Source organism: Dipodomys merriami, unplaced genomic scaffold, assembly GCF_024711535.1.
Source record: "Dipodomys merriami isolate MVZ:Mamm:240054 unplaced genomic scaffold, mDipMer1.0.p SCAF_13, whole genome shotgun sequence".
NCBI classification, from domain to species: domain Eukaryota; kingdom Metazoa; phylum Chordata; class Mammalia; order Rodentia; family Heteromyidae; genus Dipodomys; species Dipodomys merriami.
The window spans coordinates 37,471,829-37,498,499 of NW_027202604.1; the positions used below are offsets into that span (position 1 = coordinate 37,471,829).

General features: G+C 51.0%; 1 protein-coding gene across 5 annotated transcripts; it reads left to right on the forward strand.

The window, feature by feature from the left end:
- The first annotated feature begins 711 nt into the window (after positions 1–711).
- On the forward strand, positions 712–23,333 carry LOC138824789 (tubulin monoglycylase TTLL3-like). Of its 5 annotated transcripts, none has more exons than XM_070019065.1 (16): positions 712–804; positions 2,603–2,691; positions 4,383–4,551; positions 4,666–4,763; positions 6,454–6,582; positions 8,512–8,626; positions 9,310–9,408; positions 10,748–10,946; positions 13,184–13,332; positions 14,707–14,950; positions 17,220–17,655; positions 21,032–21,204; positions 21,756–21,889; positions 22,061–22,287; positions 22,453–22,561; positions 22,747–23,333. In XM_070019065.1, the coding sequence occupies exons 1-16, from the start codon at positions 720–722 to the stop codon at positions 22,944–22,946; spliced, it is 2,655 nt and encodes an 884-aa protein (XP_069875166.1). In that variant the 5' UTR covers positions 712–719; the 3' UTR covers positions 22,947–23,333. The 5 variants fall into 5 exon arrangements, with proteins under 5 accessions (XP_069875166.1, XP_069875162.1, XP_069875165.1 ...); XM_070019061.1 differs by lacking the exon at positions 712–804 and adding an exon at positions 2,082–2,459; XM_070019064.1 differs by lacking the exon at positions 712–804 and adding an exon at positions 2,082–2,459 and having other exon boundaries at positions 21,813–21,889.
- Positions 23,334–26,671: the final 3,338 nt, after the last annotated feature.

Here is a 26,671-nt window from a genome sequence, read left to right on the forward strand (position 1 = left end):
CATGCCTGAGGCCCTGGGTTCGATTCCTCAGCACCACATAAGAAAAAAGCCGGAAGTAGTTCAGGCCCCACGACCGGGCAAAACAAAACAAACGGTGATCCTCAGATCTCAGCCTCCTAAGTATCTAGGACAGACAGGAGCCATCAGTACCTGGCTGTGAACTTCTTTTGCTCAAGGCTAGCACTCTACCACAAGCCAAGTGCCACTTCCGGCTTTTTCTGTGTATGTGGTACTGAGGAATCAAACCTGGGGCTTCATGTATGCTAGGCAAGCACTCTACCACTAAGCCACATTCCCAGCCCCTGCCATAGTTTCTTAATCTATAAACTTGAAATTAATGTGAACTATGACAGTCCTTATCCCTGTATGTATGCTGTTCAACTTCCCAATGTGATGTGTTAGTGGTGATAGACACCAGTAAAAGTGAAGTGAGGTTAAGTAAATAGGTACATTGAAGAGTTTTGTATTTGCTGTCAGAAGTTCGCAGGCCAGGAGCAGAAGGGGTTTCTGGAATGGCTGGCTTGTGAGCTGAGTTTTCTAGCATTTCTCTCAGCCAGCTGGATCTTGTGAAGAGAACAAGGAAATGTTGAAGTGAGGAAGACCTGGGTGGGGTGGCTTGAACAGCTATTGACCCCTTTGTGACACTACCTCTGTGACCTCCTGCTGGGCTGAACTAGTTGCGCCCTCTGGTGCAAGTGGCTATTATAGCTTTGCAAGGAATGTTGAAGGTGCTCTTGGCAAAGCTGGGGGACCCAAAGAAAATGACATCTAGTCACTCAGCTTTCTCAGGACAGCATCGTTTGGGTGAGCAACTTCAAACCCTAGCTTATCCCAGATTTAGCGTCCAGCATCCTAAATCCCTAAAACCAGAGTTGCAGGCTGACTACAGATTGGGTGCTCGCCAGTCTCAGTACTCTCCTGGGACATTCTCTTGGGAAGCCCAGTTCCCACCGTGTGCTGGGTAGGAAAGGTAATCTCAGATCAGCTGGACATATCATTCACCTTTTCTGTGTTTATGTCCCTGTCCTGGGACTTGAATAGGCACTGCTAGAGTTTGCCTCTCAGACTGCTGGTGTTAGGTTTTTGGGTGACACAGGCAGACCTCCAAGTGATGGAATAGTGTTTGTGGAGCCCTGGCATTTGGAGCAGGCTGTTCTGAGATTTAAGGCTAAGTATTTAACTGCCTTAGATTTTTTTTTTTTTTTGAGTGTACTGGTCCTGGATATTGAACTCAGAGCCTGTCCTAACACTACCATTTGAGCCATAGCTCCACTTGTGGCTTTTTTTTTTTTTTATATATACCTCTACATTTGAGCCATAGCTCCACTTGTGGCTTTTTTTTTTTTTTTATATATACTTGATTGGACATGAGTCGTGGACTTTGCTGCCCGGGCTGGCTTTAGACAGAGATCCTCAGATCTCAGCCTTGTGCCTGAGGAGCCACCAGGGCCTGGCTTCTCTGACTTTTAAGGTTAGTGCATGGTCTTGGCCTAGGGGCCAGAGAGAATCATTCCGATATATTACATTTCTTCTGCAGTTGGCTTGATTTATTTTTCCAGGTTTGGGGAGAGGGAGGTCTAAGTGCGTGGCCTGAACGATCCTATCCCCATGCACCTGGGTCCCCACCTGATGCTTTGTCAGGCTTCGCCACATCAGCTGCTTCGTGTCTCCTGAGTGGACCACAGCTCACACCAGTCCCCCCAGAATGCCAGTCCTCCTGCAGTGGCTCCTGACTCTTTTGCTTAAATATTACAGGCCGAGAGGCTGTCTGATGGCTCATTTGCTTTCCTGCCCTTAGACTATTAGCTATTTTTATTTGGTAAGTCCCATCGGGTCAGCCCCTGCCCTTGCCGGGGGGGCCCCCAGTGACCCAAGCCCCAGGGCCCTGCACACGGGAGCTGCTGACACTAGTGCCCTGAGTGCCCAGCCGGTCAAGCGAGGCCCAGAGTCCCGCCCGCTGGACGTCCTCAAGCCCCGACCCCAGGGCCCTGGCGGCCCCAGAGCCTCCAGTGGGGGGAGTGGTTTCCCAGGCGACAGCAAACAGAGGGCGGGGCGGGGGCGCTGTGGGAGCGGAGGCCGCTGTGGGAGGCCGGGCGGAGCGAGGCCGGCTGCGGGGCGCATGCGGGGCTCTGGCGCCACGCTGCTGCTGAGCGCCGGGGATTTGGGGTCCGGGCTGCGGAGCCCGCCCGCCTGCTACGACCCCGAGGGCGGCCCGGGGCGGGATTGGCCATCGCCGCCGCCGTTGCCCTGGGTGCCCGGCCCCGAGTCCCCGTCGCCCGAGAGGCTGCCATGGCCGGCCCCGGCCCCGGCCCCCGCCGAGCCCGAGGGGTTGCTGGCCCGCAGCTCCGCCGCTGTGTGCTGCCTGCCCGACATGCTCGCCCAGCCCCAGGGCGCCCGGGAGCCCCCGCCCTTGGCCCCCTACATCCAGGAGCCGGATGATCTCCGCTCGCTGCCGGGCGGTGAGGCCGCGGGGGGGGGGGGGGGACGGGGGAGGGGCGGGGGGGGCAGGGCGCGGGGGGAGGGCACGGGGTGCCGCCGCCGAGCCCCGGACGCCCGGGCTGAGCCGCCAGCCTCCCGCTCCTGTGCCCGCGTCTCCTTGCAGGTTCCTTTCTCTGGCAAGGCTTCTCGAAGGCTTCTCACCACATGGGCCGGCTCAGAAATGCCAAGATCCACGTGGAGAGGGCTGTCAAGGTCGGAGGGGGCCCCAGGGTGTGTGTGTGCGTGCATGCACGTGTATGTGTGTACACAAGTGTTGTACGTGTGTATGCATATGTGTGTGTGTTGGTTCCTGTAGTTCACAGACTTATTTTCTAACATCCTTAAACCACAAACCCCCTGCACCTGTGTGTGTGCATGCATGTATGTATGCATACAAGTTTGTGTACATGTGTATGCATGTGTGTGTGTTGGTTGCTGTTTCACAGACTTACAACATCCTTAAACCACAAAACCTCTGCACCCCATACCCTTCTCAAGCACCTCCCCACTTTGACTCTTCCTCTGCTTTGGGTCCCTACCTTGCTGTCCCATTCCCTTGGGAAACAGAGATGGGTGGCTTCAACATGTCCAGCGACCCTTTGCTTGTTTGGGTGCCTCGTGTCATTCTGCACTGCCACACACTGGCTTCCTCCTGGCTTTCCTCCTCCCTCCCCAACTGGGCTGTTTTTCAGCTGCCTCTGAAGGTTCTTGGAATATTGGTGGTCCAGAGCCCCCCCTCTCTCTTGTGGGCTTCTGAGTCCAGTCAGTGTGCTGCCCCTGGGTCAGCGCACCCACTTCCACAATGCGACAGCCTGCTCTTCACACTCGTGCCGCTGAAACCATACTCTAATTTGCCTTCCTACCTCTGGTACTCAAGTCAGAAATCTTGTCTAATCCCATCAGTAAAACCATCATCTCTGTCTCCAAAACCAAATCTTAACCCTGGTGCCTTCTCTCCATCTCCGCCCTGTACACCAGCATGTTGTAACCACCTTCATTCTAGCTATTGTGATGGTTTTCCTGTGCAAACCACAACAGCTTTCTGTGTGTGTGTGTGTGTGTGTGTGTGTGTGTGTGTGTGTGTGCGCGTGCCAGTGTGTGTGTGCCAGCGCTTGGCCTTAAAACTCAGGGTCTGGGCACTGGCACTGAGCCTTTTCACTCAAAGCTGGTGCTCTAAGCTGGGCACCAGTGGCTCACGCCTGTAATCCTAGCTACTCAAGAGGCTGAGATCTGAGGATCACGGTTCAAAGCCAGCCTGGCCAGAAAAGTCCATGCTTTTATCTCCAATAAACCACTAGAAAACTGGAAGTGGTACTGTGGCTCAAGCAGTAGAGTGCTCGCCTTGAGCTGAAGAGCTGAGGGATAGCGCCCAAGCCCAGAGTTCGTCTCAGGACAGAAAAAAAAAAAAAGGGCTCCACTCTGGCTTTTTGGTGTTAATTGGAGATGAGTCTCAAAAGACTTTCCTACCCAGGTTGGCTTTGAACTGTGATCCTCAGATCACGGCCTTCTGAGAAGCTAGGGTTACAGCTGTGAGCCATTGGTTTCTGGTCTCACAATAGCGTTCAAGTGTTCTGCCACCACTTGTTCCCTACTGCCTATTCTCTATTTAGCAGCAAGCTAGACTTACAATCCTCCAACTGTTGATTGCCTCCCCTAGGCTTTGCTGCTTTGTGCAACTCCTTACATAAAACCCAAGTCCAAGTGTCAGGACTGCAGTACCCTGCATAAGCGCATTGTCCCCATTCTGCTCAGTCTGGCCACCTTTCTCCTCCTGATCTCCATCCAACCTCTGGACCTTTGCACATGATAATTCCTTCTGCCTGTACTGCCTGCTTCACCAGCCTGCCTTGTGATTGGCATTTAGACAGTGCTAACTGAACATGTCTCCATCTCTTGTTTTACAGCAGAAGAAGATATTCATGATCCAAGGCCGCTACCCAGTGATCCGGTGTCTCTTGCGTCAGCGGGGCTGGGTGGAAAAGAAGATGGTCCACCACACTGCCACTGCACTGCATCTACCCCAGAAGGATCTGGATAGCTCAACCATGGGTGACAGTGATACCACAGAGGATGGTGAGCAGGTCCCTTCCTGACTGGAAGCTGCCCCTTCCTAAGTCCTTTTCAGGGTTGTGGCCCTGTAGGCGAGTGGGGTTGGACTCTCATCCACTCTGGTCTCTGCATCCACAGAAGAAGAAGAAGAGAGTGAGGAGCTGCAGTCTTCAGACCTGTTCAACTTGGATGGTTTTCTGGAATTTAATGACGTAGATGAGACACACGCTTTGATGGTGAGGGCCCTGGGTGTCAGCTGAGGCCGGGGGATCACGGGAGGCGGTCTACTCAGAGTGAGAGCACTCATGTCCGGCTGGGCAGCCTCGTGTCCTCGAGGTCTGTTTCCCCGTCTGCATAAACATCATAAGGCCGCAGTGACACAAGACTGGCCCCTTTTATATGTATGGTGGTGGTTCCCTTCCTTCTTCTTTCTTTTCCTGGAGAAGGCTTAAGCTTCAGTGTGAAGCTGTGGACACGCATGGCAGGCCAGCACAACTTGGGTGCAGAGCTTGGCACCACCCAGATCAGGTTGAATTTCATGTGTAACTTTTATTTTTATTTTATTTTTTTGGGGGGTCCAGTCGTGGGGCCTGAACTCTGGGCCTGGGCGCTGTCCCTCAACTCTTCAGCTCAAGGCTAGCGCTCTACCACTTGAGCCACAGTGCCACTTCCAGCTTTTTTTTCTTTTTGCTTATGTGGTGCTGAGGAATCGAACCCAGGGCCTCAGGCATGCAAGGCAAGCACTCTACCACTGAGCCACCTTCCCAGCCCCTCATGTGTAACTTTTAAAATTTAACCTCAAAAATGAATTTTTAAATTCTTAGTTCTTTAATGTAGTTAATTTCTACGTTAAATATATTACATTTAATTTTTAATTTCTTTTGGAGACTGGTTCTCACTACGTAGCCCAAGCTATCTTTGAACTCCCAAACTTCCTACTTCAGCCTCCTGAGTGCTAGGAGTATGCCATTATACCTGATTTGAAACTTCTGGGAGTCATGGCTCAGGTGGTAGAGTGCTTGTCTAGTAAGCTGATTTCAATCCCCAGTATGCAAAGAAAGAATTAAAATAATTAAAAGCCGGGCACTGGTAGCTCACACCTGTAATCCTACTTCTAGAAGCTGAGATCTGAGGATCACAGTTCAAAGCCAGCCCAGGCAGGAAAGTCCATGTGACTCTTATCTCCAGTTAACCACCAGAAAACTGGAAGTGGAACCATGGCTCAAGTGGTAGAGCGCTCGCCTTGAGCTGAAGAGCTCAGGGACAGCGCCCAGGCCCAGAGTTCAAGCCCCACGATTGACAAGGAAAAAAAAAAAGATGTAAAGCTGGGCACCATGGCTACTCCTGTCATCCTAGAGTCTCAGGAAGCAGAGATTCTGTGGATCATGGTTCAAAGCCAGCCCAGGCAGGAAAGTCTCTGAGACTCATTCCAATTAACCACCAGAAACCCGAACTGACACTGTGGCTCAGAAAATGGCAGAGTGCTAGCCTTGATCAGCACTCACTCAGGGACAGCGCCCAGGCCCGTAGTTCAAGCCCCATAACCAATAACAGCAAAAAAATATATAGAACAGGTCCCAAATCCTGGTGCTAGTGGTGTTAACTAGGATGGAGAGACAGGGGTCACAAGAGCCTCTGTGCCACGTGCAATGCCCTCAGCTTGGACCAGGCAGGTCATAATGGCCATGGCCAAAGCAAGGTGCGAAGCTGTGTTCTTCTTTTGTGCATCTCAGTGTCTGCTCAAGGCTGAAGGCTGGCCTGCGCTCTGCTCACCCAGCTGTGCTCGGGGAAGACACAGCCTTTCTTCCTCTGTGCAAAGATGGTGTGTGGCTAGAGAAGGCCTTGGAAGCGTCTCCTTCCTGCCCAGCAGGGTGAAGAGACACCGCCCACACTGCCCTCCCTGACTTTATCCTCTCTCCTCACCAGTCCCGCATGGTTAGGAATCAAGTCCCCTACCTCATTTGGACCACGAGGCGGGACGTGTTGGACTGTCGCTTCCTCTCCAAGGATCAGATGATCAATCACTATGCCCGGGCTGGCTCCTTTACCACAAAGGTGAGTCCCCAGGGAGTGGACACACACACACACACACACACACACACACACACACACACACACACACACACACACACACACACACACACACACACACACACACACACACACACACACACACACACACACACACACACACACACACACACACACACAGCCCTTGGGCTGGCAGCCCCGCTCCTTGCTCTCCTTCCAGTAAGAGAGTTCCTAGGAGAACAGGAGGTATAGGATTCAGTGAGACTCAGACTCAGACAATATCTATCTAGTATGTGTAGATGAAAGAAAGAAAGAGAAAGAAAGAAAGAAAGCAAGGAAGGAAGGAAGGGAGGAAGGAAGGAAGGAAAAAAAGACAGAAAGAAGAAAGGACAAAGAAGGAAGGAAAGGAAGGAAGGAAGAAAGAGAAGGAAGGAAGGAAGGAAAGAGAACAAAGAAACCCACATCAAATGACTGTGAGCGAGGAGATAGAGAATGGGTTCAACTCACTTGCTTATCTCCTGGGCAGAGCAGAGCTAGCTGACTCCCAGAAGTTTCAAATCGGGTATAATGGCATACTCCTAGCATTCAGGAGGCTGAAGTAGGAAGTTTGGGAGTTCAAAGATAGCTTGGGCTATGTAGTGAGAACCAGTCTCCAAAAGAATTTAAAAATTAAATGTAATGTATTTAACGTAGAAGTTAACTACATTAAAGAACTAAGAATTTAAAAATTCATTTTTGAGGTTAAATTTTAAAAGTTATACATGAAATTCAACGTGATCTGGGTGGTGTCAAGCCCTGCACCCAAGTTGTCCTGGCCTGCCATGCGTGTCCACAGCTTCATTCTGACTTACTTTTTTTATTACTTAAATTTTATTCTAAAGGTGATGTACAGAGAGGTTACAGTTATATGAGTCAGGTAATGAGTACATTTCTTTTACTACCATTACTGGGACTTGAACTTAGAGCCTGTATGTTTTCCCTTAGCTTTTTCTGCTCAAGACTGGCATCCTACCACAGGTCCCTTTCTGGCTTTTTGGTGATATTGGAGATATCTGTCTCAGATTTGTCTTTCTGAGCTGGCTTTTAACTGTGATCCTCAGATCTCAGCCTCCTAAATAGCTAGTATTATAGACGTGAGCTGCTGGTGCCCCACACTTTATCTGTATTTCTTAGCAAATGGTGTCTCCTTTCTGCGCTTCATTTTCCTCATCTTTGAAGGACTCTCTTCTAAAGTTGTGGCAGGGCTGCATAATTGAGCCTGTCATTATATTACTGGTGTGGGCATGGAGGGCTTCCTGGAGGAAGCAGGTCATTTTTTTTTTTTTTGCCAGTCCTGGGACTTGAACTCTGGGCCTAGGCACTATCCCTGAGCTTCTTTTTTTAATTTTTTTTAATTTTTTTTATTTTTTTGCCAGTCATGGGGCCTGAACTCTGGGTCTGGGCGCTGTCCCTCAGCTCTTCAGCTCAAGACTAGCGCTCTACCACTTGAGCCACAGTGCCACTTCCGGCTTTTTCTGTTTATGTGGTGCTGAGGAATAGAACCCAGGGCCTCATGCTTGCAAGGCAAGCACTCTACCACTGAGCCACCTTCCCAGCCCTCCCTGAGCTTCTTTTGCTCAAGACCAGCACTCTACCACTTGAGCCACAGCACCACTTCTGGATTTTTCTTTGTGATACTAAGGAATTGAACCCAGGGCTTCATGCATGCTAGGCAAGCACTCTGCTAGTATGCCACAGCCCCAACCAAGGAAGCAGATCTTTACAGATATGAAAGACTAGGTACTGAAATAAGGACCATTCTCTGTAGAGAGGTGCCCGGACAAGCATGGGGACAGATGGGGGACACAGCCAATCAGGGCCTTGCTGACTTCTGGACTTGTGCTCTGTGTGGGAGATTTCCTTTGAGTTTTCTGGGCCTACCCCTCCCAGCCCTCTTAGCAGCTAACTCCATAGGTCGGCTTGTGTCTCAACCTTCGGAATTTGCTGTGGTTTGATGAGGCTGATGCTGACTCCTTCTTCCCACGCTGCTACCGCTTGGGGGCTGAAGATGAGAAAAAAGCCTTCATAGGTAAGGACACCCTAACCCCAGGCCAGGACCTCTCACATGGAAGGACTGGGGCTAAAGCTAAGGCCTCCCCCCACGCCTTCAGCTTCCCTGCAGATTTCCTTCCTTTCCCCAGCCCTGGCCTCCCTCAATGAGCCTCCTTGATTGACCTCCAGTAAAGATTAGGAAGTTTAGTATATATTGTAGAGCAGGCTCTAAAAGTCTGAGGTTCAGTCAGTGTGGAATCCAGAATAAGTCCCAGGCCATGGGTAAGTCCCATTGGCTGGCTGGGGTCCTAGGAAAGGCTGCAGGCTATGGGTTCCCAAAGTAGAGTAAGCTTTAACTTCAGAATGTGCTCTAAACTCACGTCAGAAGTGGAATCCAGATCGGATACTAGGTTTAAAATTATATTCCAAGTCTGAATAGGTTTGGGGCCAAGATCTGGTTCCTAGACTAAGGTTCAAAAGTGGATGAGGATGAGAAGAAATGAGAAAATGGGTCCAGGCCAGATTCTGAAGACAGACAGACCATGTGTCACATCCGGCCACATGGTGGGTCTGACTCTACAGTGAGACTGAAGCCGGGTTCTAGAGTCAGGGTAGAGTCAGGTCCCAGATCCAAAGTGGGGCAAGTCATGATCAGGTTCCAGAACCAGGACAGGCCTCTAGCCTAGGGGCTGAGCAGGATATCCCCTGCTTCGGGAGCAGAGGACTTTTGGCTGACAGCTGCCCGCAACGTTCTCAAGCTGGTGGTGAAGTCTGAATGGAACTCATACTCTGGCCAGGAAGAGGAGGCAAAGGCCCCAGGTGAGTGCTGTGGTCCCTCTACTCCCCACCTGTATGCTCCCATCATCCACCCCGCTGTTCTCCACACCTGTGGACAATCCACATCTACATGACCAGTCAGTACCCTTTTCCATCAACCTGTCCCATCTGTTGAATCATCTGCTCATTCACCTACTTACTCAACAGTCCATCTGTCCATCCATCTGTCCTTTCTTCCATCCACAATTACCTCCATATTCACTTTTTTCAGTCTGTTCATTCCTACCACCCTACTTGTCCTTCCACAGATACATCTGTCCATCTACCTATGTTTCTGTCCTGACTTCCACCTGTTGGTCCCCCAGACCACACATCCATTCTGTCCCAGCCACTGGCACACCTGTCTTCCCATCCATTTCTTAGTGCCTCAGCCCTGGTGGGGCCTGGCATGTGAATGAGTCGTACCCTAGGCCTGGCCTGGACCCTAGGGCAGACAAGGCTCATCTCTGTGGTCTGTGAGGAGTGAAAGCTGACAGCTTTCAGGTGTCCTGGGGACCCCTTCCACCTGAGCACAAGGAACATGGGGAATGGTGGGGACTTGCCCTTTCTCTCTCTGGACTTAGCTCCTAAGCAACTGTAAGAGTTGTAACCTAAGAGTTCTTCAACCAGAGTTCTGAGAAGGAAGGGGCAGCTCTGGGGGAAGGAGGAAAATCCTCAGGCAGACTGTCTCTGTTTCTGCCTGCTTCCGTCTCCTGGCCTAAGGGTGTTGGTTTCAAGGAAGACTGTTGTGTGCCAGGCTCAGGAGCCCTGCAATTTGCAGGCTCTGCATTTAGGCTTCTCAGATGGCCGTTCTGGTGTGTGGGGAGGTAGGGGATTTTAGGGCCTTGCTTGTATAAAGTTTGGGACTACTGCAGACACTGGAGAATGTCAGGCCGTCGATGGACACTAGTCCTTGAGGGCTCGGTGTCTGCTCTGAGGTGTCTGCTGGGCCTCTGATCTAGCAGCACAAATGTAGGTTAATGCTGTGTGGCTTAAGGATTATCAGTATCTCGTCAGGGTTCTGGATGGGTCTGGATTTCTGGTGTATGCTGGGATGTTAGAAGCCATGTCAGATTTGGTTTCATGTCTGTCCAGGCTCACCGAGGCCATGGTTACAGGTGCATTTTAGGACCTCAGGACCTCAGACATGTGAGCAGTCCTGGGCTGGGAGCCACGGGCCTGCTGGGCCTGTGGGCCAAAGATACCTTGGGGACTTTGGGTGGAGCCTCCAGTGAGGGCCAAGGGTGCCGTTCTAGGGTTGCAGGCCTCAGGTGAGTGGCTCAGGTCACCGTCCTGGCCTCAGTGTGGAATAATGAGAGGCCCTCCCTCCCTATCTCTGCAGGAGACAAGGAGCCTAAGAAATCGGAAAAAAAGCCGGTGCTACCAGTGACCTCCGAGTTTGTGGATGAAGCTCTGTGTGCATGTGAGGAACATCTTAGCATCCTGGCACACAAGGACATTGACAAGGAACTGGAGGCTCCACTCTGTCTCAGCCCTGAGGGCTGGTCTATCTTCCTCCATCGCTATTACCAAATAGTCCAGTGAGTACCGGAGCCGGGCAGTAGCTGTGGGAAGAGGACCAAGTGTGGCCTCTCAAGCTAGCACACACCTCATTTCTTCCCTTTAAAAAAAATTTTTTTTCTGGCAGTCCTGGGGCTTGAAATCAGGGCCTGGGCAATGTCTCTTAGCTTTTTCACTCAAGGCTGGCATCCTACTTCTTGAGCCACAGCTCCACTTCTGGCTATTTTCTGTAGCTCATGGAAGATAAGAGTCTCCTGTATTTTTCTTTCTAGGCTGGTTTTGACCCATGATTCTTAGATCTTAGCCTCCTGAGTAGTTGATGATAGCTATGAGCCACTGGTACCCAGCTAATGAGTCTTTTTTATGAAGGCAACTTCTAGAAGGCTGAGAGAATCTACCAGAAGAGACCTATGAAATGTTTCATCATAAGACACACACAGTGTTGGATGGCTCAATACCAGCAGTTAGCAATTCACTGACTACTGTGTTTCTCTACACTTTTTTTTTTTTTTTTTGGTGCTGGTCCTAAGGTGTGAATGTAAGGCCTGAGTACTGTCCCTGAGCTTATTTGCTCGAGGTTAGAACGCTACCACTTGAGCCACAGCTCTACTTTGACTTTTTGAGTAGTTATTGGAGATGTCTCATGGACTTTCCTGCCTGTGCTGACTTTGAACTATAATCCTTAGATCTCAGTCTCTGGAGTAACTAGACTTACAGGCATGAGCCACCAGTGCCCAGCTTCTACTTTTTAAAAACAAGCCTATGCTTAGTCAACCAGGTCTTCATAAAGGTTCATTTTCCACAAAAACTTTTTTCCTAAGTATAAAATACCACACCATTTTTTCGACTATTCCTGTCTCTTACAGCACCCCACATAACACTCTCTGAGCCCATCAGGTGAGCTGAGCAGATACTCAGTGCCATGAATCATGGGGAGGCTTGTTTAGTGTGCATGTGTGGGTATTTCCAGGAGGCCCTGCTGAGCCCCCTCCATCTGGCTATCCCTGATCCTGGGGTTCCCTCTCATAAAAAGCGAGGAGGTCGGGGGGTTCCATGGTAGAGAAACTGGAGAGGTTGAAACATGACGGAGATGGAGCTTTCCCAGCTATTCAGCAGTGTTTGACCCCTCTGTGGTTGTGACTCGGTTTAGTTGACATTTTCCATCCTGTAGTGAACAGGGTCCCCCTTTGTCCCTGAACCCCTGTCTAGATAGCAGTTGCTGAGGCAGATGGCTGCTGGAGTACACGCCTAGCCACTCATTTATTCAGTTAGCCAACTGTGGGAGCACAGCAAGTATACACAGATCTGCAACTACAGAAACCTTCCCTGGGGGTGGGGTGCGGCTCCGTGCATGTACTAGCCTGGGGGCCCTCAGTGCAACGCCCGGTACCCATAGCAGAGCGCTGAGAGCGGGGAACAGGCAGAGACCCAGTAGGTATATGCTGAGGCTGAGAGATGGGAAGAGAAAGCCAGAAGAGGGCGGGCCCGCATGTGCTCGAATTAGACTCAGAGGAGACCCACCAGTCAACCAGTTAAGTCCAGAATAGGAAGGAAGGAAGGGGGAGCCCCCAGAGGTCCCTGTAGGAGAAGCAGTAGTACATTTGGCTCCCACCTCAGTCAGTCACTTAACTCTTCACATTCAGTTTCCGAATGCACATGCTTCCCCAGTAGAGCTGTTGGGAGGATTTGTGATACTAAGCAGAAAACCCTTGGCATAGCTCCTGGCAGAGTGATGTCCCCTAGGAACTGCAGGCTTGTGCCAAAGTCAGAGTCTTTGTTATTGTTCTGTTTTGTGATGGTACTAGGACTTGAATTCAGGGCCTTGGGCCCTGTCCCATAGCTTTTTCTCTCAAGACTGGCACTCTACCACTTGAGCCACAGCTTCATTTCTGGCTTTTTGGTGGTTAATTGGAGATAAGAATCTCATGGACTTGGCCATGGTCCTCAGATCTTAGCTTCTGAATATCTAGGATTACAGGCGTGAGCTACAGGCATCCCGCCAAAGGCAGAAGAAGGTAGAAGATTGGAGGTATGGGGAGTGTATATGAAGTAAAAGGAATTTTCCCAACCTTCCTCACTCCCATAGTCTGGACAAATGAGGTGGTGTGGGGTGGTGTAAGGTGGAACAGGAATGGGTCTTGAGGGGAAGGTATGATTAACACTGGTTGGACCTTGACCGGGGGAGCCTGCGTCTCCCCTTGTCCCCGCCTCCCACCTGCGCCCAGGCTCTTCTGTCTAAATCACCATCTCCTCCCAGCCAGGGGGCACAACTCAAACACCTGGACACTCAGGTCCAGCGCTGTGAGGAGGTCCTACAGCAGCTAAAGGCTCTGGTACCCCAGATCGACATGGAGGGGGACCGCAACATCTGGATTGTGAAGCCAGGAGCCAAGTCCCGTGGACGAGGTAGGACTCGGCCCCTGCTTCCCACACCAGCACCCATGACGTTCACCCCCACTAGAGTGCAGAAAGGTCCATGGTGCTGGGGTTACATGAGTGCTACCATGCTGGGTACGCATTCTTTCTTTTTTCTTTCTTTCTTTTTCTTTTTTTTCTTTCTTTCCTTTTTTTTTTTTTTTTTTTTTTGTCAGTCGTGGGGCTTGGACTCTGGGCCTGGGCACTGTCCCTTAGCTCTTCAGCTCAAGGCTAGTGCTCTACCACTTGAGCCACAGTGCCACTTCTGGCTTTTTCTGCTTATATGGTACTAAGGAATTGAACCTAGGGCTTTATGCACTTTATGCATGCAGGGCAAGCTCAATCACTGAGCCACTTTCCTAACCCCCCCCTTTTTTTTTTTTTACTAGTTGTGAGACTTGAACTCTAGGCCTGGGAGCTGTCCCTCAGCTCTTCAAGCACTCTACCACTTGAGCCACAGCACCTCTTCCTCTTTCTTTCTTTCCTTCTTTCCCTCCCTTCCTCCCTTCCTCCCTTTCTTCCTTCCTTCCCTTCCTTCTTTCCTTGCTTCCTTCCTTTCTTTCTTTCCTTCCTTCCTTCCTTCCTTCCTTCCTTTCCTTCTTTCTTTCTTTCCTTCCTTTCCTTTCCTTCTTTCCTTCCTTTCTTTCCTCCCTCCCTCCCTCCCTCTCTCTCTCTTTCCTTCTTTCTTTCTTTTTTCTTTCTTTCTTTCTTTTTCTTTCTTTCTGTCTTTCTGTCTTTCTGTCTTTCTTTCTTTCTGTCTTTCTTTCTTCTTTTTTTTTTTTGGGTCCGGTCGTGGGGCCTGAACTCTGGGCCTGAGCACTATCCCTCAGCTCTTCAGCTCAAGGCTAGCGCTCTACCACTTGAGCCACAGCGCCACTTCTGGCTTTTTTCTTTTTGCTTATGTGGTGCTGAGGAATCGAACCCAGGGCTTCATGCATGCAAGGCAAGCACTCTACCACTGAGCCACCTTCCCAGCCCCATCTTTCTGTCTTTCTTTCTGTCTGCCTTTCTGTCTGCCTTTCTGTCTTTCTTTCTTTCTGTCTGTGTACTGAGGTTTTGAACTTGTGGCACTTGTTTGGCAGGTGCTCTTTCCACTGAGTCATACCTCCAGTTCCTTGTTCTATGTAACATTTTGTCCATAAACTTCTTCTCAATCAAACAAAAATATTTACTTAGAAAAAATGTAAGTCCTTAGCAAGGGGAAGAGGGTTGTAGAAAAAATGTAAGTCCTTAGCAAGGGGAAGAGGGTTGTGGTTATGAGTGAGCCCTTTCAGTTCCACGAGAGTGAGAGCTGATGGGCAGCCATGGTCCCCGGCCCTTCTCCCAGCCCCGCCTGACCTGGCTTCTGCCTTCTGTGTCCTGCAGGCATTGTGTGCATGGACCACCTGGAGGAGATCCTGAAGCTGGTGGACAGCAACTCCCTGATGATAAAGGATGGCAAGTGGGTGGTACAGAAGTACATCGAGCGGCCCCTGCTCATCTTTGGCACCAAGTTTGACCTGCGACAGTGGTTCCTGGTCACTGACTGGAACCCACTGACTGTGTGGTTCTATCGCGACAGTTACATCCGCTTCTCCACACAGCCCTTCTCCCTCAAGAACCTGGACAAGTGAGCATCGGGGCCAGCAGGGGAGGCAGTCCCATAGGCTGGAAATTACTGCTGCCAAGCTGCGTTGCACACACAGACTCGCAGGCAGGCAGGCAGGCAGGCCTCCATCCACCACCCATCCTTGGTCCTGTGGCTTATCAAGAGTATCCCAGGCTGACCGCTGTTCCAGGCCCTTGGAATTTAGGGGTGACCAAAACATGATCTCATTTCTCCAATGCTTATTTACCAAGCATTGGTGGCTCACACCTGTAACCCAAGCTACTCAGGAGGCTGAGATCTAAGAATCACAGTTTGAAACCATCCCAGGCAGAAAAGTCCATGAGACTCCATTAACCACCAAAAAACTGGAAGTGAATCTGTGACTCAAGTGGGAGAGTGCCAGCCTCGAGCAGAAAAGCTCAGGAACAGCCCACGGCCTGAGTCCCAGCCCTAGGACCGGCACAAACAAACAGAAAAAACCTCTCATATTCTAAGCAGGGGGAAACACAAGCAAAGAACATAACACATCAAATAATCTAATAGGTTAAATGATGATTTGTGGGGCTGGGAAGGTGGCTCAGTGGTAGAGTGCTTGCCTCACATGCATGAGGCCCTGGGTTTGATTCCTCAGCACCACATAAGCAGAAAAGGCTAGAAGTGGTGCTGCAGTTTAAATGGTAGAGCACTAGCCTTGAGCTGAAGAGCTAAGGGACAGCTACCAGGCCCCGAGTTCAGGCCCCATAACAGATAAACACACCATACACACAAACACACAAAAGTGATTTGCATTATGAGAACCAATAGAGAGCTGAGTAAAGCACATGAGAAATTTAAGAAGAGAAAGGCAAGGCAAGATCTGTGGTTAACTCCAGGGACTAAGCTTTCCTTGTTGAGCCCTGGGTCTGTAGCTTCCAGACTGTGTGTGCGCCTTGGGAGAGGTGAAAACCTGCTCAGGTCAGTGTCCACAGGTGGAGAGTGGAGGCTGTCATATGACACTCAGCACTGTAGCTATCAATAATTGTGATTTGAGTATGCCTTAGTCATTTTTCATATAACCCAGTGAAAACCAGGCACTGGTTGCTTGTGCCTATAGTCCTAGCCCCTCAGAAGGTTGCCATTAGAGGATTGTGGTTCAAAGCCAGCCCAGGCAGGAAAGGCTATGAGACATTTTTTTTTCTTTTTGGTTTGTTGTGGGTCTTAAACTTAGGGACTAGGTGCTATCCCTGAGTTCTTTCACTCAAGGCAAGCGCTCTACCACTTGAGCCACAGCTCCACTTTTAGTTTTTCTGGTAGCTAATTGGAGATAAGAGTCTCACAGACTTTCCTCTCTGGATTGGCTTCACACCACAATCCTAAGATCTCAACTGCCTGAGTAGTTAGGATTACAAGCATTACTGGCACCCAGCTTGTTTGTGAGTCTCTTATCTCCAGTTAATTAAGTGGCTAAGTGGTAGAGTCCTAGCCTTAAACACAAAAAAAGCTCACAGTGCCCACGCCCTGAGTTCAAGCCCCAAGACTGGCAAAAATAAACAAAACCCAGTGAGGGTCTGGGAACGTGGCTTAGTGGTCGAGTGCTTGCCTAGCATGCATGAAGCCCTGGGTTCAATTTCTCAGTACCACATAATCAGAAAAAGCCGGTAATGGCGCTGTTGCTCGAGTGGTAGAATGCTAGCCTTAAGCAAAAGAAGCTCAGGGACAGTGCCCAGGCCTTGAGTTCAAGCCCCAGGCCAGGAAAAGAAACAAAAACAATAAACAGTGAGGCAAGTTCTGCTGCTGCCTTCAGTTTGCAGATGTCAAGGGCATGCATGTTAAAAGACTTGCCGAAGAATTTCCAGCTTGTCACGAATAGGGGTGGGACTGGAACAGGCATCTTGCTCACCTCACCTTCTAAGGAGGGGAAGGCTCGCTGGACTAGGCCCCAAGGTGGTCCTGAGATATGACTGACTCTGGCTCTTGAAAAGTGTGGGACTGGGGCTGGGAAGGTGGCTCATTGGTAGAGTGCTTACCTTGTATGCATGAGGCCCTGGGTTCAATTCCTCAGCACCACATAAGCAGAAAAAGCTGGAAGTGGCACTGTGGCTCAAGAGGTAGAGCGTTAGCCTTGAGCTGAAGAGCTGAGGGACAGCGCCCAGGCCCAGAGTTCAGGCCCCATGACCAGCCAAAAAAAAAAAAAGAAAAGTGTGGAATGCAGGCCTCTTCCCAGGGGCCTCATCTCAGTTGTGTGAACCAGGTAGGCCCAGCGTGGGTGCAAGACACCAGACCTGAGCCTTGGCTTTCTCCTCTACCCTAGCTCTGTGCATTTGTGTAACAACTCCATCCAGAAACACCTGGAGACCTCATGCCATCGGCATCCGATGCTGCCTGCCGACAACATGTGGTCCAGCCAGAGGTTTCAGGACCACCTACAGGAGGTGGGAGCCCCCAAAGCCTGGTCTAACATCATTGTACCTGGAATGAAGGCTGCTGTGATCCATGCACTTCAGACCTCTCAGGACACAGTGCAATGCCGGAAGGCGAGCTTCGAGCTCTACGGGGCAGACTTTGTGTTCGGTGAGGATTTCCAGCCCTGGCTGATCGAGATCAACGCTAGCCCCACCATGGCACCTTCCACAGCCATCACTGCCCGACTCTGTGCTGGTGTGCAAGCTGACACTCTGCGCGTGGTCATCGACCGGCGGCTGGACCGCAACTGTGACACAGGCGCATTTGAGCTCATCTATAAGCAGGTAAGGTGGTGGGCCCCCCAAGTAGGAGCCCGGAGGTCCATTGTGGGGAGCCCCATAAGAAAGCATAGGGCGGGCTGGGAAGGTGGCTCAGTGGTAGAGTGCTTGCCTTGCATGCTTGAGGCCCTGGGTTCGATTCCTCAGCACCACATAAGCAGAACAAAAAAAGCCCAAAGTGGCACTGTGGCTCAAGTGATAGAGTGCTAGTCTTGAGCTGAAGAGCTGAGGGACAGCGCCCAGGCCCAGAGTTCAGGCCCCATGACTGGACTCAAACCCCCCTCCCCCACCCCACCCCCCAAAAAAGCACAGGGCTTGGTCATCAGACTCAGTTCAAAACTTAGTCTTGCCATATCCCCTGATCAGGCCTGTTCTTTAAAGCAAGAGTTAACACCTTAGTTCTTAGTTCTTAGAGTTGATCTAAGTGAAGACTTTAGCGCACAGAGAAAGTGGCACAAGTTTTAGCTATTGTCATTAATCAGGTGGTTAGGATGGTCTGGAGAAATACCAGACACTACCAAGTAGTGGCTGCAATTGCTAGCAGTAGTGGTAGCAGTAGGAGGAGGAGGAGGGAGGGACAGTAGGAGGAGGAGGAGCAGTAGTAGTAGTAGTAGTAACAGTAGCAATGGTAGTATTTGTTCTATAAAGGGATTTGAGTCTGCTAATATAGCATAGAGTCAGAGTTTTAAAAATCAGAGACTTGAAGCCTGGATGCTGGTGGCTCACATCTGTAATCTTCGCTACACTAGAGGCTGTTATTTGAAGCCAGCCCATGAGACTCTTAACTCTAATTAACTACAAAAAAACAAGTTGGAAATGGAGTACTGTAGCTCAAGTGGTAGAGCACTTGCCTTAAGCACAAGAGCTCAGACCCGGAGTTCAAGCCTGAGGATCAGCACTCAAAAAAAAAAAAATTAGAGGGGCTGGGAAGGTGGCTCAGTGGTAGAGCGCTTGCCTTGCATGCATGAGGCCCTGGGTTCGATTCCTCAGCACCACATAAGCAAAAAGAAAAAAGACGGGAGTGGCGCTGTGGCTCAAGTGGTAGAGTGCTAGCCTTGAGCTGAAGAGCTGAGGGACAGTGCCCAGGCCCAGAGTTCAGGCTCCATGACCGGACCCAAAAAAAAAAAAAAATTAGAAACTTGATTTTAAGGGTTTTCTGAGCTCTGGGAAGTAATTTTTTGTGGCAATTTAATTATCTTCTGATTAAGATTCTGATCTGCCATGGTTTGGATTCAGGGAGGGAAGATGCTAATGGTATAAATTAAATGGCCTCATTTATCGTTCCTGATTGTGTCTTAAATGAGTATGTCAGCATTTTGATTTCACAAAATGTGTTGGCCTATGCTGGTGGCTCATACATGTAATCCTAGCTACTCAGGAGGCTGAATCATGGTTCAAAGCCAGCCTAGGCAGCAAAGTCAGTGAGACTCTATTCTCCAATGAACTATCTGAAAGCCAGAAGTGAAGTTATGGTTCAAAGTGAAAGAGCGCTACCCTTGAGGAAAAAAGTTCAGAGATAGCACCCAGGCCCTGAGTTCAAGCCCCTCAGCACCAGTCCCCCCCCCACCCCCGAGAAAGTGTTTTGTTCCCTCATATTCCCAGATGTCTTTCATTAGCGATTGGTTTGGGGGTGTTTAGGCCAATGTGTAATGAAGCGCCACACCTTCATTGGTGGTTTTGTCTCTGGTCTCTTCATCTAGGACAGCCCCATTGCTTTCTCCCCATTCTGATCTTTTGAAGGAACCTACTGTGCTTTGTAGAACTGCCCCACATTTTGGATTTATCTGATTGTTTCCTGTGGTGTTATTTAACTTGCTTTTCTGCTATCTGAATGCCCTGTAAAATAGAAGTTAGGTCAACCAGCTTGATGAGGTTCAGGTTAAGCACTCTTTTGGCAAAAACACCTCAGAGGTGGTTTTTTTGTTGTTGTTTGTTTTGTTTTTTGGGGTCCGGTCATGGGGCCTGAACTCTGGGCCTGGGCGCTGTCCCTCTGCTCTTCAGCTCAAGGCTAGTGCTCTACCACTTGAGCCACAGCACCCCTTGCAGCTTTTTCTGTTTGTGTGGTGCTGAGGAATCAAACCCAGGACCTCATGCATGTGAGGCAAGCACTCTACCACTGAGCCACCATCCCAGCCCAAGTGCTAGCTTTGAGCAAAAAGAAACTCAGGAACAGTGCCCAGGCCCTGAGTTCAAGACCCAGAACTAAGGGCTGGGAAGGTGGCTCAGTGGTAGAGCACTTGCCTTGCATGCATGAGGCCCTGGGTTCGATTCCTCAGCACCACATAAGCAAAAAGAAAAAAGCCAGAAGTGGCGCTGTGGCTCAAGTGGTAGAGCGCTAGCCTTGAGCTGAAGAGCTGAGGGACAGCGCCCAGGCGCAGAGTTCAGGCCCCACGATTGGACCAAAAAACAAAAAACAAAAAAAGACCCAGAACTGGCAAAAAGTTAAAAAAAAAAAAAAAGAGGGGTTCATTTTTTTGGTTCACGTTGTAGAGGTGCAAAGTGAAAGCGCTACATCGACTGGCCTTGTGGCCAGAGTCCTGAGTGGCACAAGGACCTGGAGGCACTGGGGCTAGGGTAGGAGGTACGGAATTGCGCGTGCCTTCTAGAATGCACAAGGTTCTGGGTTCCATCCTGTCCCTCGTGTGTGTGTGTGTGTGTGTGTGTGTGTGTGTGTGTGTGTGTGTGTGTGTGTGTGTGTGTGTGTGTGTGTGTGTGTGTGTGTGTGTGTGTGTGTGTGTACTGGTCCTGGGCTTTGAACTGTGATCCTCAGATCTCAGTTTCCTGAGTGGCTAGGACTACAGGCATGAGCCACCAGCGCCCGGCTTTGTCTTTTCTTTCTTTTGCCAGTCCTGGGGTTTGAACTCAGGGCCTGGGCGCTGTCCCTGAGCTTCTTTTGCTCAAGGCTAGCACTCTATCACTTGAGTCACAGAGCCACTTCCGGCTTTTTTTCTGTGTATACGGTGCTGTGGAATGGAAGCCAGGGCTCCATGCGTGCTAGGCTAGCACTCTGCCAGAAGGCACTTCCCAGCCCAGTTGGCTTGCTGCCTTGTTTTTGAGGTATGGGGAGTTCAGCCCAGGGCCTGACCTAGTCTAGGCAGTCATTCTTTCATTGAGCTGCCTTGCACCCAAGGAGATGATGGCGTGGTGCTTGTTCCCTGCTCCTCTGGGCCATCAATCCCTACGCCCTGTGAGACTCTAGTAGTTTCCTTAGAGGATGAAGGCGGGCTTCCTTCCTCAGCCTAGAAATGGCTCTTTGGCCTGTCTCATCCAATAGCAAGGTAACATCCTCTTCACTGGGAACTGACTCATCCACCCGTGCCGAGCCCTGCCAGAGCCAGGGTGGATGGGCACTGTCTGAGTGGGCCTTGTCTCTTCCCTGCAGCCTGCCGTGGAGGTGCCCCAGTATGTGGGCATCCAGTTAGTGGTGGAGGGCTCCACCATCAAGAAGCCGTTAGCGATGTATCATCGGCGGTCGGGGACCCGGCCGGCACTCCCTCATCTGCTGACCCAGCAAAGCCTTGGGGAAGGCAAGGATTCAGGGACCCTTACCCACAGGTCAGCTTCTAGGAAAATTGCTGGGGCCAGGAGCCTGGGGCACATTGAGAAGCCAAGTTCCACTGCTACCACTTCAGTCCCTGGAAAGGGGAAGAAAGGCAAGGCAAAAAGTGCCACAGTCCGGGTCTGCCCTGGCCTCCGCAAGCGGAAACCCTCCCGGCACCAGGGCAGGGCACGATTTCACCCGTAACCCTTGCCAGCGGGCACAGGCAAGCCCACCCGCTGAGCATCTGAACAAACGCAGCCCCTGGGTTAGATCATTCCCCTCAGATACCCTCCCACAACCCGATTTGCCCTCCTGCGAAAGACCCCCCCGTAGCAAGTAAAAGCCATTGCTCACAAAGTACTTTTAGGTTTATTGCCAAATGCATTTTGTCCCCTCCAAAGCTGTCCCCCAGGCAGAGGGACTGCTGGCAGTTGTTCTGCAGGATGGCAGGGTCCAGCCCCGGGGTGGAGTCCAGACCTTTGCTGCCGCCCCGCTCTGCCTCTGCCTCCCTGGACAGCGGTCTCTGGAGGACATGACCCCTACAGCCCCTAACTGCACTCCGCAGCTCCGGTAGCCCTCACCACCGCCCAGTAAGGAGGCTGCTTTTGTCCCCATTTTCCAGCCAAGATAGCGGGAAGTGTGAGGAAGTTGTCCCAGGTTGCACAGCTCAGAAGGGACCGTCCAGAGACGCAGACCCAGGTCTGTTGGATTCCAAACCCTCTGTTCCTCCCTCCAGAGGAGGCTGGAAGGCCGCACTGGCTCCCCCGCTGCTCTGTCTTGCCCCACCCTCTGCTTCACCCTCTGCTTGTGGGGCTGCTGGTCAGCCTTTGGCCCTCCGCCAGGCCCTCACAGATTCCTTTGCTCCCACAGCCCCCTCCCACCTCCCCAGCCTCCACACCAAGGCCCAGCTGCCTTCCCCCTGTGTGCTCCGACCCCAGGGCCGGGTCCTCAGGCTGCAGCACAGCAAGCTGGTGGGCTCTAAGGTCCTTTCGACTACAGGCAAGGCCTTCATGACTCTACCCACAGCCAAGGTTCTGATGTCCTTCCCACCTGCCCCTGACCTCAAGGTGACACCCAGCATCCTGAAGCCAAGAAAGGTGGGCCTTGAACTGACTCACACCCCAGGGAGGGGGTGGGTAGCGCTGAGCACTGGGACAAGAGAGCAGGGGGGCCTCCCCCAGGCAGCCACGGACTCTGCCAGACGCCCCCTCTGAAGACAGATTCCTGATCATCTCTCCCTCTCCTCCTTCTTTCACACCGAGGCTGGTGGTCCTCAGCGCCTTCAAGCCCCCCATTGCGGAAGTGCCCCATGGCCTCTGTCCTTTGAAGTTGGACTTCTTCCTAGCAACCACAGGAAGGTCAAGTCCAAAGGCAAGTTCAAGGCCAGACTCTGCGACAGCTCCAAGGCTGAGGCATACCCCATGGAGAGGCTGAGCCTCCCTGTATTTGCACCCCTTGCTTTTGCATTTCGTAGCCTGAGAAACTCCTGTTCCGAACCCCCCTGCCCCTGTCCTGGGTCTAGCCCCAAATAAAAAGCAGTGAATAATGTATTCCAGGCTTGGCTCCACTGCTGGTGGAGGATGAAGAGCGAGCCGGGGAGGCCCCTCCACTCCAAGGGGCAGAGGACTCTCCCATGCAGCAAGGCACAAAGCCGCTACCCACAGGCAGACACGGCTTCCTGGACAGGACACCGGGGGACAGGGGGAGGGGAGGACCTTCACTATATAGATGGGGAATGCAAGTCTGGAAAAGGTGACGTGGGTTGCCCAAAATCTTGGGGCAGCAAGCGGAAGGCAAGGCACATGCGGTCACAGCCGCCGTACACCAGGATCCCCAGCCCCGCGCCGGGCAGGGCTGGCAGGGTGACACCTGGTGGACACAGGAATGACACAGAAAGGGGAAAGAGATGTCAGTGTCCAAAGCCCAGCCCTTCTCCAGAGAGGACAGGCCGGGCCCTTCTTCCAGAAGGGATCAAAAGCCACCTAAGAGTAGAATCGCCAATGAGCCACGGCCCTGAGAAGTCTGACCTTCCCTCGTGTGGTGTGTGGGATGGTGCTCCTCTAAAAACGACCTGCAACCTGTGAAGGATGTCTTTACATGGAAGATGTTGTGCAGGTGTTATTAAATTGACATCTCAAAATGAGACGGTTCTGGATTATCTGTGTGGGTCTTAAGTCTAGTGACACCAGTGTTAGTCACTGAAGATGAGAGGAGATCCAGACCTTGGAGGGCTGGGAATCAAATGAGAAGAGATTAACTGTATAGAAAGCATACACATTTATTTAAAGTGAGTCTGATGCGGCCGGGGACCTACATGAAGGAAGGCTGAAGATGCAGTCTCTTCCAATACTGGACTACTGGACAGAGAAGTTAATGAAGCGGCTAAATTCTGAGGGGAGGCTAAGCAGACAAATCCATCCAGTGATTTACTGTGCAGTGCTGAAGATGATGGGATACTGCCAGCCCTCCAGTTGGTTTCAGTAAGGTCTGTACCGTCACTTTTGACTTCCTTTTTGGTGGTTCTGTGGTTTGAACTCAGGCCTCACTCTTGCTCAGCAGGCCTGGTCACTTGAGCCATGCCCCTAGCCTCGACTTGGGCTTCTCATCCTCCACAGGAGTGGGACTTTGCACTTCCGCACCCTTCCCAGGGAGTCTTGTCTTTTAAAAACAGCAGCACAGCCAGGTGTGGTGGTGCATTCTGATTTTTTTTTTTTTTTGCTCAAGGCTAGCACTCTACCATTTGAGCCACAGTGCCATTTCCTGCTTTTTCTGTGTATGTGGTACTGAGGAATGGAACCCAGGGCTTCATGCATGCTAGGTAAGGACTCTACCACTGAGCCACAGTCCCAGCCCCACAGCACGCTCTTGTTATCCCAGGGCTTGGGAGGCTGAGGCAACTTCCTCGGTTTGGCAATATAAGCTATAGAGCAAGGTCTCATATATATATATATATATATATATATATATATATATAATGTATGTGTAAAATGTAAATTATATCACATTTATTTTTTTTTGTCAGTCGTGGGGCCTGAACTCTGGGCCTGGGTGCTGTCCCTCAGCTCTTCAGCTCAAGACTAGCGCTCTACCACTTGAGCCACAGCGCCACTTCCGGCTTTTTCTACTTATGTGGTGCTAAGGAATCAAACCCAGGGCCTTATGCATGCAAGGCAAGCGCTCTACCACTGAGCCACCTTCCCAGCCCTATATAACATTTTTTAAAGGAGGGTAACATGATGGGGAAAAACAGCACAAAGGTCAAAGTGATTCTTTTCTTTGTGCTAGTGTTGAGGCTTCAACTTAGTGGCTCAGCCCCTTAGGATGAGACATTGTCAAGGCAGAGGGACTGGAAGAGTGGCTCCATGGTGAACCACTTGGCATGCAGGAAGGCCTGCATTCCATCCCCAGCAGCCAATGGACAGCTGCACAGAGAACCCGGAGCCCTCCTAGGGGACCCTACTGTCACCTTGGTTTTGGACTTCAGGCCTCCCAAATGTGAAAACTGTTTGTTGTTTTTTTTTGTTGGTGGTGGGACTTGGGCACTGTCACTCAACTCTTCAGCTCAAGGTGAGCACTCTACCACTTGAGCAACAACCCCACTTCCAGTTTTCTGGAGGTTAATTGGAGATAAGAATCTCTGGGAGGGCTGGGACAGTGGCTCAGGGGTAGAGCACTCGCCTCACATGCCTGAGGCCCTGGGTTCGATTCCTCAGCACCACATAAGCAGAAAAAACTGGGAGTGGCGCTGTGGCTCAAGTAATAGAGCGCTAGCCTTGAGCTGAAGAGCTGAGGGACAGCGCCCAGGCCCAGAGTTCAGGCCCCATAACCAGACCCTCCCCCCCCCCCAAAAAAAATCTCTGGGACTTTCCTGCCTAGGAGGGTTTGAACCACGATCCTCAGATCTCAGCCTCCTGGGTAGTGAGGATTACAGGCATGAGCCACCCGCACCTAGCTGTTTCTGTTGTTCTAAGCCACTCAGGTTGTGCTAGGTCTTTCCCGCAGTTTATGGAAATGAATGTATTAGCAAAGCTGGTCACAGGGGTGACCAGCTTTGTGGTAAAACTTACAAAGCAGAGCAGGGCTGTGTTGGCAGCCCACACATGTAACCCTAACAACTCAGGAAGCAAAGACTGGGAACACCATGGTTCTAGGCCAGCACAGGCACAAAGGTTGAGACCTGACTGGAACAGAAAAAGCTGGAGAGAGTGGCATCGGCCTCTGTGTTAGCTACTGCAGGAAGCAAAGACAGGAGGCTCGTGATCCACATTACCCCAGGCCAAAAGTTAAGACCCTTTACAGCAAAAGAGCCTGGTATAATGGCTTACGAAGCAAAGCACCTGCCTAGCAAGCTTGAAGCCAAGTCCAAACCCCAGTACTACTACCCAACTCCCAAATATGCTGGCAGTGTGGTTCAGTGGCAGAGTGCTTGCCTAGCATGTTTGAGACCTGGGGTTTGATCCCCAGCACTGGAAGAAAAAAAAAAAAGCCTTCTCACATGACATGGTAAACAGAAATACCCTGGGTGCGTTGTCAGAAAGACTGGTAGAAGCTGGATACCAGTGGTTCACACCTATAATTCTAGCTACCTAGGAGGTCAAAATCTGAGGATTGTGGTTCAAAGCCAGCCCTGGCAGCAAAGTCCGTGAGACTCATCTCCAATAAACCACCAAAAATCCAGAAGTGGCGCTGTGGCTCAAGTGCTAGAGTGCTCGCTTTGAGCTGAAGAGCTCAGAGAAAGCGCCCAAGCCCAGTTCAAGCCCCACGACCGACAAAAATAAACATACTGCTAAGCTTGTAGGTGTAGCTCAGGTAATGTGTTCTTTTTTTTTTTGGTCGGTCGTGGGGCTTTTACACTGGGCTTGGGCGCTGTCCCTCAGCTCTTCAGCTCAAGGTGAGCGCTCTACCGCTTGAGCCACAGCACCACTTCCAGTTTTCTAGTGGTTTACTGGAGATAAGAATTTCACGGACTTTCCTGCCCAGGCTGGTTTTGAACCTCCATCCTCAGATCTCAGCCTCCTGAGTAGCTAGGATTACGGACGTGAGCCACTGGTGCCCAGCTCTGGTGGCTAATTTGAGGTTAAGTCTCATGGACTTTCCAGCCCAGGCTGGCTTTGAACCAGGATCATCAGATCTCAGCCGTCTGAGTAGCTAACAGGCATGAGCCCCTGGAACCCAGCCCTATTTCAATTTTTTAAAGTAAAATATAAGTATCTCACTTAGATGGTGAACCTAGTCAATTTGAGATAAAACCAGAATGTCATGTGGGGCTGGGAACTGTCGAGTCAGGCTATAAGGACTGGTGGGTGTGAAATCAGCTGTGGAAGATGGAAGCAGTTCAGGAGGTGGCCGTGGAGCTGGCGGCACATTGGAAAATCACCAAGTGTACTTAATTCCACAGAGGCCAGCAGTGTAGTGTACTCCTGCAGTCCCAGCAGTAACGCTTCTTGAGCCCAGGAGTGGAAGCCAGCCAAGGCAATGTAA